This window comes from Palaemon carinicauda, chromosome 33 (genome assembly GCF_036898095.1).
Source record: "Palaemon carinicauda isolate YSFRI2023 chromosome 33, ASM3689809v2, whole genome shotgun sequence".
NCBI classification, from domain to species: domain Eukaryota; kingdom Metazoa; phylum Arthropoda; class Malacostraca; order Decapoda; family Palaemonidae; genus Palaemon; species Palaemon carinicauda.
In genome coordinates, this window is record NC_090757.1 from 39,421,882 (window position 1) to 39,434,161 (window position 12,280).

The 12,280-nt window shown below is 32.9% G+C and overlaps 1 protein-coding gene across 2 annotated transcripts in view; it reads right to left on the reverse strand.

Moving 5' to 3' along the window:
* Positions 1-6,344: 6,344 nt before the first annotated feature.
* The window catches only part of Kua (Plasmanylethanolamine desaturase Kua), a 34,516-nt gene continuing 28,580 nt past the window's right edge, over positions 6,345-12,280 (reverse strand). Inside the window, exon 5 of one of the 2 annotated variants that reach the window (XM_068356955.1) lies at positions 6,345-6,679. In XM_068356955.1, the coding sequence (XP_068213056.1) occupies positions 6,476-6,679 (204 nt within the window). In that variant the 3' untranslated portion in view covers positions 6,345-6,475. The remainder of the gene's footprint in view (positions 6,680-12,280) is intronic. The other variant, XM_068356956.1, reaches the window with a different exon arrangement.

Sequence of the window (12,280 nt, forward strand, 5' to 3'; positions counted from 1 at the left end):
CCAATATTAATCAGTAACTGACATTCATACACACACACACACATTATATAGATATATATATATATATATATATATATATATATATATATATATATATATATATATGAAACGGGGGTAAACCTTGGATGAGCATGTGCATGAATTTAATCTAATTTGTTATAAGCGGCTGAAAACAGGAAGCAAGAATATAAATATATATATATATATATATATATATATATATATATATATATATATATATATATATATACAGTACGTATATATATATATATATATATATATATATATATATATATATATATATATATATATATATATATATATATATACAGTACGTATATATATATATATATATATATATATATATATATATATATATATATATATATATATATACAGTACGTATATATATATATATACAGTACGTATATATATATATATATATATATATATATATATATATGTATATATATATATATATATATATATATATATATATATATATATATATACATATATGTAGTGTAGGTACACACTTGCACATTTCATACAAAAAGGAAATGAGCTCAATATCCAGAACACAGGTGAAATTCTTAAGTTAGATAGTATTTCTTTCAGTATAAAAATTCTCAGGTTTCCTACAATCTACTTATCTTTGTGCAAAAGATCCTTAAAAGAGAGCTGAAAGAACTGAAAATGCATTAAGCGAACCAACTTTACCGGGTACAGAGTACTATACAGTACAGTATATGAAATACCATGTTCAAATGTGCAAAAATACGAGTACATTTTTTTTCCTCTAAGCACCTATTTCCTGATGCTCACTTTGGTAAGCTCACTGCAATGGATTCCTGAAGTGATCTCTCGATGTAAAAAATAAGAAGAATGATCAAGTGAATTTTAATAACACGCTATGGTAATAGTATATATGTGCGATATGTTAAGAGGGATTTTGTGCTAGGCAAAAGTTAGGTCCTATCCAGCATGAGCCTTGATGAAATCCAGTGAAGTAAGAGCATCAGGATTAGAAAGATAATAAAAGGTATGATTTCTCAGCTAAGGCTACAGTTTGCTTACATTACCTTCTCCAATGTATTGTACAAAAATACCTTTCATCATATCTACTCGTTTCATCTAGTAAGAAGAGCAATAAAGAGCATTTTATATTCTGTTACATATTGACTCGAAGCGCACCATAGCCCCACCTAAGTTAACCTTACCTACATAAGGTTTCTCATTATTGGCTGCTGCTATTTGTAAATCATTTTGGGCCAGTTAGATCAGCAAGCAACAAATATCAAGTGCTGATTATAAAATACCAGGAATGCTCTGGTAATTCTCAAAGCACAGCAGCTTCTTAAATGAGAACACCTTTAAAAACCAGTTTGCACAAAAGCAAAGACAAAGATCTATCCACACACTTATCTACTCCAAGGCTGGAGGTCTGCCTGAACACCAAGGAGAAAGGACACTTCTCCCTTACTCAATACATAAGAGAAAAATGGTGTCCACTCGGTCAGTCAAACTACCATTAAAACTATCACAGTTAATTAGCATTTGCTCTAGTTAAAATATGCTATTTCAATGCCAAGCTTTTCAAAACATATGAAAGTACTATATATTCATTTATATATGTCATACATATGTACAAAATAAAAAATATTCAAGCTTCTTTGCAAAGCATTTCAAAAATTACAAATGTGCTGAAAATAGATGACGATATTGCTTCAAGTGAGGATGATGATGATAAGCAGACAATTAAGAAATTCAATGGTTGTTTGAGCCATAAGATTATGCAAAATTTGATAAATATGGAAAATTCTTAAACACAGCACCTCGGGCAAGTCAGAGGCAGGACGACAGCACACCAATGGGCTGGGGAAGGAATAAGGCAATTGGTCATATCAAAACGTCATAAAATATCAGTGCATACTGACCCTGATGTTTGAAAGCAAGTTATGAAAATCAATTTCAATAAGTATGTTTTTCAAGCCCAACATAACTGGTATTATGTGCTATCAAAAATTAAAACAAGCCAGGTTTTCTCCCATACTTACCAGAAAAAGAAATTATCTACAATAAACAATTGGCTGTGATTTCAAAATACCAATATAATAAAATACTTTGTTTTGACAATTCACATCTTACTGAAATGTTTAAGTTAAAATAAGCAGATCTGGTTTCTACTAATTTTAAAATAACTCTATTATCCAATCACCATATTTAATACATTCTGGAGGCATTATAAACCCTTCAACATTATATACCAATGGTATAAAAAGCTTTATTAATGCTGATGAACCTAACATTCTGCTATATTTTGACAACCATGTAAGAAGAAATACAAACTTTATTGGAGGGATATTCAAAGTTTTTTTTTTTAAAAACTCTTTTTAAAATGATTGATGAGCAAAATCTGTTGAACTACATGGTAACTTTAAATGATTTCAAGCCATTACTATTTGCAATAAAGAATTTACAAGACTTAATCTGGGGATGATACATTGCACCATTATCAACTGAATTCAGTTTTTGTTGACATCTTTTATAAACATCAGTAACAAGAAAAAATGAGTATCATTATTGATGATGTTATGCATATTCTCAGCTGAATTTCAAGAATGTTAAAAATCCTTACACTGTACTGTGTAGTATCATGCAAATCTTCAGTGTTAAAAGTATCTTGCAAAGAACCTAAAAATTCAGTCGTTATGACCTAGATCCATACTAAAAGATATCCAGTTTTGTCATCTTCAAAAAGCTCTGTATTAAATAGAGATTACCATTAGCACAAAAAGTGCCTACCTCTCACACTGTTGTGTATCACTTGCTTTTCTAAGCATCAAAATCCCCATTTTAATAAGGTGCCACATTTTATCCCATTGCTAGATACCCGGGATCCTTTCCTTTTAATGCACAATTGTAGAATTGTATTCCTAGCAGTTTTACTAATGCTGACACTCATAAGTTTACACAAAACATTGAAATATAATTACTACTTAAAAAATTTCTTTGAGGGATTTCTGTCCATTCCAACTAAAAATAAAGCACTCCTAATACCATTTGAAAAGTGACCAACATGTCAGTTGTAAAACCTATATTGATGGTAAAAAAAAATATATAAATAAAGGTTAAAACACAAGATCATAGATATTTTTTTGTAATGATTGGTTTCAAAAAGTAATCAGCACTCATTCATTCAAGTATTTCTTCTTACAGGTTTTCATCAATGATATGAATTCCCAACTGATGTTAACCAAAATCAATAATGACTGAAGGAAGTTCAGAATAGTGACTTATCTTAACCACAGCTCAAAGTTCATGCACATTGCATATCAAACACACTGACAAAGGAAGGCAGCATCAAGCAATAAATACTTAACATTAATTGTTCCCAAACTTGGGTGCTTCCCTTTGATGATGTAAAGTTTAGGTGAATGTAAGAGTCATAATTGAAACAGAACTCATCTTCAAGTCCCACTGTCCAATACAATTTGGATAAAAATATCTAAATGGGGTTTGTGCACACTTCCCAAAACTATATTCACTTTTCAAAATAACAAAATAGAAAATACTCTGTGTATGAATCAGGAAATATGTTGTCTACTAACATTTTGTTGTTACATTTCCTTACAAAAGGAAAACGTTAAGCAATCTGCAATGCTTGTGGACTGTATCAGATGTGACAAAACAAGCCACTTCTATGCACTTTCATAGAGAAATATTTGCACTTCAAAAATAAATTCACCTATGGAAGCTGAATTAGCTAAGGATTGCACTTGATATTTTGGGAACTTTTATCAGATAAAATAATTTGAAGCAAATGCTTAATCCTAAAGTATCTTGAAGAAGAGGGCAAAGAACATAGTTCCAAGTTGAAAAAAAAAAAAAAAAATAATTGACAGAAAATATACAAATATAGTGATATACAAGAACCTGAGGTGACAAGTGTTTCTTGCAGAAATAAAATAGACTGTATTCATGTACACGGTGGGATGGGTAACATTTTGTTTACTACCCAATGGATATAGATGTACTGTATTGGCAAAGAAGTATGTAATTTTTTTTCTACCAAGACTAGACATTATGTACTTTATTGGTGGGAAGTTTACATACAAAAACACCTGCATAAAAAAAGATCAAATATAATAATAATAAAAAAAAAAACAATGTATCATCCCACAGCCCATAAGTATATCAAAGTTATACAAAGAATTGATGCTTCCAACAATATAGGGAAATTAGATAAAGAAAACAAACTTTGCTAAATTATGAACACCAAGGCCCTAATGTTTTTGTATTTTAAGCAGATAATGTAGACATGCCTTCTGGTACGAGTATCTACATTCCTTTCTCTCACTCTCTTCCACTTTTCTTTTGAATAAGTGTATAAGAATCACTTAACTTGGAGCCATGTTTACAAAATCTTATAATAATTTGAGCCTAATTCTCATAATGTACCTCTTCCTAACTGAGATACATCATATTTGTTAATAGGTATACAGTATATATATATATAGATATATAATCTTTCCTATGAAATATAATTACAAATGATAGAAAACTAAGTACAAGTATTTTTGATATAAAAAGTGAAATTTGTTACATTATGCAATATATAAAGCTACTGTATGCCACTCTACTGCTGTTGTATTGGTAGAACCCAAACCTAGCATGGCTAATATTGTTGGCAATATACTTCTGATATGAACAAAGTCACTTACACAGTATTTAGTATTCGATATGACATATTCAGCTATATTTGCCAGTAGCCAATGTTATTACAGGTATTTAATTGAAATGTTTTGCACATGCCACCAGCAATAATCTTAATTGTGCGTTCCTGTCCATGTCGTCTTAATGCTGTGCACTTACGTTGCATAATTATCAGTCAAATTTAGCTTCAAATCATAGAATAGAAAGTTCCACTCGTACAGCACTTGACTACAACAATGCATTTAATATGACCATTAAGATGAATTTACAAGTTGGGTCTAATATTATAAAAATAGCAAAAATGATAAAAGAGCAATTTAGCCTGAATTGGGAATTTTAAGCACTCATTAGACATGAATTTTTCGTGAATAGCTTGCTGATTTTTCCATGCCAAAATTGATACAATAGTGCAAGGGATGGACAAAAGATTTAAGTAGGTTTAAAAAAATCCTGCAAGAATATGTATATAAATATCATCAATCATTTGAAGAATTGTTTTCACTTCTAAAAAGGCATGTTTTCTATTACTGTACTAAATACAACAAACTAAGCACACCACTCGAGTAATCATACTACATGCAGGAAGCTTACACCCCATGAAATTCATATATCAAATCAAATCATGTCCTCAAGAAAGCCCCAATTTTTAAATGGGGTACTTGGATTTTTTCATTTACCATCAACTACATACAATTTGCTACTTAAAAATAACCCATGATGAGAAACTTCAGAAATAACGGCATCTTATATATACATATATATATATATATATATATATATATATATATATATACATATACACATATAGATATAGATATATATATATATATATATATATATATATATATATATATATATATATATATATATATACTGTATATACAGTATATTATATAATATACCAAGTCATGATATTTCAGTACAGTACTCAAAAAGGCTCACATTCAGACTACATCTTCCCAAACCCTCAGGCAGAGGATTTTTGCTAAAATATATCAAATCCACAATGGTTGATCCATAGAATCAGATTCTATTCCAAGATTTTTTTTGACACTACTGTATTAATACTTTTAACTTTAATTTCATCAGTCCACCACAGTTGAGAAAGTTGAAAGTCCTATTCATCTGCAAAAGGCACGTCTCTTGAAATCCCTTCAATACTAAAATCTCACCTCCCATTAAATGGGCAATGGAATGTAGATAGACTTCCATCTATTGCATATTTTGTGCTCAATTACACATTTGGATAATGGAAGTCTATCTATTGAAATTACTTATTTTTTGTTTATTTTTCACATTTATAAAAAAAGTCTATATTTACACATATGTTTGATGAAGGTCTTGTAAAACACTGTGTGCTTATGCTAATACACCTTAGGGCTGAATGTAACCCTTAGTGGTTCCCGATGGCATTTCACAACCCAACGCTCAATCACCGAGCAATATGAAAAGGCCTTATTTAAGCAAATGACCACATATCGCAAATACTTTACTCAAAGCTGAACTAGCAAGTGATTAGTAATTTGCAGTAATTGAGTTGTGTCATTTATGCCTGAGAATATGCAATTGGGTTTTCTTCCTATAATCTAGATACCATACTGTATTTGGCTAAGGTATTAAAATATTAATCTGTTTTAGAAAATCTTTTTTCGGCACCTAACTCATACATCTGTATAACTCAAATAGATAAGTCATGCTACTTCTTACACTATTTTCTCCTTCTCCTTTTGATTCATCACGAGAAGAAAGTGCTTCCTATTCACTCCCTTTTCTGGGCCCATTTAAAGTCGTCAGCTCGAGGTTTACACCCGCTGACTAACTCGATCAAATGTTCTAAGCTGGTCCAGAACTTAAGCTTTTCTAGTGGGTAATTGAGCCAGCCTGTTGTTATGCAGAAGTAAGTTTCATGTGGGGCTACGTGGTGGATACGATGGTGCCGCTTCGGCAGTATAATATGGATATCCTGAAAAAGAGAAAGAAAAGTTCTTGTTATATAAATGCGTTACATGTGAAATATGCTAAATTTGTTAATAATAACCAGTGCTTTAATGTATTAGAAAAAAGATAATTACTGATAAAATTATTCATGCAAAGCACAGCTATGGTTCACTCTATTTTCAAATTAGTAAATTACTTCTTGTCATGTAAGTCATGTGATAAGTTTCTGCTGGTATGTGGAGGTGTATCTCTGTAGTTCATTCTTATTTTTCTCAACTTTAAGACAAGTCTTGCATTTTGACTGCTGTATTGACTTTCGTGTTGTTTACAGACCACTACTGTATAGGTTTATGTCAAAATGGAGTGGGCATATCAGTCAAAGATGAAATGAATGAAGAGGTGATAGACATGGGGCAGATAAAGGAAAGAATTATGAACATTAAGACTGACTTAGGAAAAAGGAAAGAATTATGAACATTAAGACTGACTTAGGAAAGAGTGTGATACATGTGAATGCAGTTTATGCACTAAAAACAAATACCAAATATGTTAAGATCAGTAACAACATAAATGATTCACATATAAACTATGAACTGGGACTTATGTCAACCAGTTCAACAGAAAAACATCTTAATTTGTTGGACAGAAACTTACGGTCTATTAAATTTCTTATTCCTGATCTAGATATTAATATTTGGCACCGTCGTTCAATTTGTTCATTATGCATGTTGCATAAGATTTTTCATAACTCTGACCATCCTTTACATTCAGATCTCCCTGGACAATTCTATCCTGTTCGTAATACTAGGCAGTCAGTTAATTCTAATAGTCAGGCCTTCCCCATCATGAGGCTCAATACTACACAGTATTCTAGAAGTTTTATTCCAGCTGTTACCAAGTTGTGGAATGATCTTCCTAATCGGGTAGTTGAATCAGTAGAACTTCAAAAGTTCAAAGTTGGAGCAAATGTTTTTATGTTGACCAGGCTGACATGAGTCTTTTTATATTTTATATATGACATATCTATTTTTGACGTCAATAGTTTATATAGGACATATCTGTTTTGACGCTGTTACTGTTTTTAGAATGATTTATTGTTAATTTATTCTCATAATTTATTTATTTCCTTAATTCCTTTCCTCACTGGGCTATTTTTCCCTGTTGGAGCCCTTGGGCTTATAGCATCTTGCTTTTTCCAACTAGGGTTGTAGCTTGGCTAGTAATAATAATAATAATAATAATAATATGAAAGAAGTGTAGGATAGGATACCTATAGTAGATCTAATCGATAACATTACAATGAACAAAGATGGCTTTGGGGATGTTATGTGTAGATATCGCATAAGAAAAAGGAAGCAAGGAGGAGAATCAAATTTGGAATTCTGCAAAGCAAAGACTCAAAGTTTCAGAACAGTGTTTCAGATATCCCATGAGAAACGGAAACTTACCTATTTTATTATAAGGAAAAGTACAAACAGTACCAAAGGAAAAGATTGCACAGTGAAATATAAGGCAAGATTTCTTTGAGTCAATCCAATCGTGAAAAATAAAATGATGAAAAAAGAGCTGGTCAAAAATAATTAAACTGAAAAAGGAGTAGTATATCAAGAAAAAGTGCTTGAAACTTAGAGAAAGGTAACAGCTAAAAAAGATTATAGAGAGAGAAACATGGTGGTCGAATCGGTATGGATTGGATTCATGAATTTGGGCTATATAGCCAGGTGCTGGGAACTGTGTGGCCATTCAGTGCCCCATTGGGGAAAACCCAGCGGTTAAACTACGAAGTAATTCAAAGAAGAGGTTGAACAGCAAGAAAGGAAGCAGGAATGGAGGTACAGTAAAAGGATATAAAGCAAGAGCAACTAGTTGCCAAAGGAATGCTGCACAAAACCTTAAGTAATGCCTATAGTGCATCTTACGGTGGGAATCAAGATCAACAAAAAGTAACAGAAAAGAAAAAAGAAAACCTTGGAGCTATAGCCGAGGACAAGAGGAGAAAGGGATAGAGAAGTACATAGGGATAAGAGGACGTAGGCCTAAAACGCAAAAGGCAAAGTCAAAGAAATTTTGGAAGGAATGAAATCAAATATCAATACAAGCGACATCAAATAAGAGAAAATATTGAGAATTAAAAAGTGGCTTAGAAATGATGGATGCAATAAAAAATGCAAAAGTATACTGCATATAAGGTGACAATTAGTATTTAAGTTGAAAATAAAGTAATGGAACGATGAAGGCCATATTTTACAAATCTTAATGAAGAGATTAAATATTAACAGGTGAATTTCGGCAATACCTGTAATAAAGGGTAGTGAGATTAATTTGATAAAATTCTGGAATAACCAGAGATTTAATAAAAGCAGGAGAACCTGCCACCGATGAGCTTAGTAAGAATATATGCAAACCTGATAAAGGAAGATTTAGGACTAGAGGATTGGGAAACTTTAAAAAAAAAGGTATATAAAGATAAAGGAGATTCACCAGAGAAGAAATTTCCGAGGAATATGATGTTTTGAGCATGGTATGAAAGTAGAAAAAATTCAAGAATGGCAGTTAGAAATTCTCAAAATTGATCTTGTTAGTTTGGCTTCATGCCAGAGAAATCAACAAAAAGTGCAATTATTTTTATACAGGGCCAGCAAAAGAGGGAAGATATTGGATTTCAATTTTGTACTACAGTATACTGTATTTAAAAACCTTTGACAGAGTACAGAGAAAATTAATTAAAAAATCTCTAAGGATTTAAGAGTTTTCAGATGCCTTAATTGATTACATGGGAAAAATAAACTAGTAAAATATTTGTTATGCTGGAGACACGCTTGACTGCGAAGTAGTATTATTAGTAAAAAAGAATCAGCAGCATGGATAAAATATGAAGAGTCCAACAAGTAAACATCGTAATAATCTTAAAAACTTTTAGCTTGTGTACAGTAGATCCTTTCAAGACATATACAAGTTTTATTTGAACAGAATTTTTTATTAAAGACTTCTTTTAGAATTGAGATTATCTAAACTTGCCAATATTTAATAGGAAACCTGCTGTCTCAAATTAGGAATGAATGAAGAATTAGCTATGTTGGCTGGTGCAATGTTCACAAACATACATTTCTTGGCCAGCATTATGATTTGTTCATGGATAGGATAAGAAAATAGAGTTATCACAGAAAACAGCTCAATGGTAAGAGATTAAAGAGAATGAAAGAAAGTTATTTGTTTACAAGAGCACGCTCTCCCTATACTCCAAAATTATGCATTCCTGCAGCTCTCCTCTTTTTGTACACTATTTAGAAGGTTCTTTAAATGCTGGGTAAGCTAAAAATAGCAAGATATGTTGCGCAAGGGGAGAGAGGGAGGGGTTGGTGGAGGAGGTACTAAACGACCTGTAACCGACATCGTCAACAGTCAACCAAAGAGAAGTTTGTGACGTCAGCTGACATCTGGTATATATTCAAAATATATTCTAAATTAAAAATCGATCAATTACTCAAAAGTGTCACTATTTGTGAATTTTATATTTTATTTGGCAAATACTTGACAATAAATCTTATTCTTTTAAAAGAAACTTTTTATAAGAATGAGTATTTTTGCAGCGTATGACTGTTTTCACTGGCGGGAAATTGGCAGGCATCCTTAGCAAGTAGTCAATAGATAGCGTTAGTGTAGCAAAACGTCGTCTGGAAAAACTAGTCATTCTCAAAATAGTTTCTTTAATAAAAAAAAACACTTTAATAAGATTTATTATCAAATATTTACCAAATATATAATATATATTTCACAAACAGTGACACTTTTAGAGTAATTACTCCATTCCAAATTTAGTATATATTTTGAATATAAACCAGATGTCCGCTGACGTCTCTTGTAAACAAATACCGAAAGAAAAGTAAATTGGAAAAGACAATACAGTACCACAGGTTGCCAAAGGCATGTTGCCTAGAGTCCACAACACTGTCTACTGCATGCCATGCACAGTACACCATACGCCAATACATGGTAGGAAACATTTTAACTTATGGATGAGGGGTTTTGCAAATCTCATAGGTCTATGTGCTCTTGCATTAGAAGCCAATTTCTGGTCCTAACTTAGGTGACAAAGAAACTTAGATCCTTATCATTTATATGTATACATTTAGTCTATAGAACATTATGCTATAACTCGCTGAACTGTCCCTTCCCTCTCTTGCTCATAGGTGATCTTTGTGCTGTTACATTACTAAGTGTAAAAGGAATGTATATTATGCAGTGGGAAGAGGATAATTGAACTGAGGGTATGATAAAAGGTACTGCATCAGTGGAATATAAAGTGCAGGCAGCATTAGGATTGTTGCATATCTTGGGGAACATTACTCGTGGGGTAAGGGGTAGTGAATGTGGCGCAATTGGATGGTTGGGTGCAGTATATTGTATAGAAGTTCTGACGTTAGGCAAGTGATAGTATTATTCCTTAGTGACTGGGGGTATGAAAATTCAGCTGAGGGTGAGGAAATACAATAAGACCACCCCGGATGCACCTTACATAATTCATGTAACTGAAATGTATAGGCAGGAAAGCTTATCATATAAACTGTCTTTTTGTTATTACACGAATATAAACCCTTGTTCTTTAATAGGAGTATGCTTTCAGCGAAGTTGGATATGGCTATAAAAACTTTAATGGGATGGAGGTAATTACAACTGGGAGGCGGGGATCCCCTACCCACCCAACAGGCCACTGAGCCTTCAGTTTTTTTCAGATGCCAGATATTATAGACGAACTTCCGCCATCTTTAACTGGCTGTTTTAATCTTTTGCTTTATCTTTTAGATATTTATGTTGCCCGATCATCGTCGGCAAGGAATATTTAGAAGGATGGATTTGCGATGGTTCCTCAATAACTGCAGCTGTGCGACAGATTTCTTTGTGAACCGGCCAATATCCACATTCTCGTTCCTCTTAAACAGCATTCCTGTTTGCTTTTAATTTCCTCTATTTTATGGCGCGGTAGCAGTGACGACAACGTAATCCAAAAGAAGTTGGCAATCTTTAGGCATTCATGAAGCATCATTGAAGGAAGAGGGTTCAACTGCCACCAAGTGTAAAGTAAAAGGGGCGCTACCCTTCTTTCCTTCACTGTCTTCCCAATCCCGCTAAGGACGTACTGCATTACCTGGTTGTGCTGTTCATAGAGTTTCCGTGATCTACTTCCCATTAGAGGGTCACCATTGGCCTGAACGACTTTTCGAAGGAAAACTTTGAGTTCCTCCTACATTTCAGCATCACCTTCGTCAGGTCATAAACTGCATACACACGCCTTCTACTGTCTCTCTCCCCGTATGAGAGTGCTACTCCTGGAGTCCCCTGTACTCCCTTCAGCGAGAACAACAAAAACTCCAGTTAGTGTGACCATGAGCACTCTCGTGTGCATGCCTACAAGTGTCTTCCTGCATGCATACTTATGGGCGCTTTCCTGTGTAAGCTACCAAAGCCATAAGCGCTCTCCTTTGAGAGTGAGCACCCTTATCTGTTGGTGCACGTGAACATGTTTGTGCACAGTCTTTAGTTCAGGACTCTTCATGCAGATGATCATCTTCATTAACATGCACAAGATCATCTTGCCAAGTCTTCACATGCAAAGTCTCTTTATACT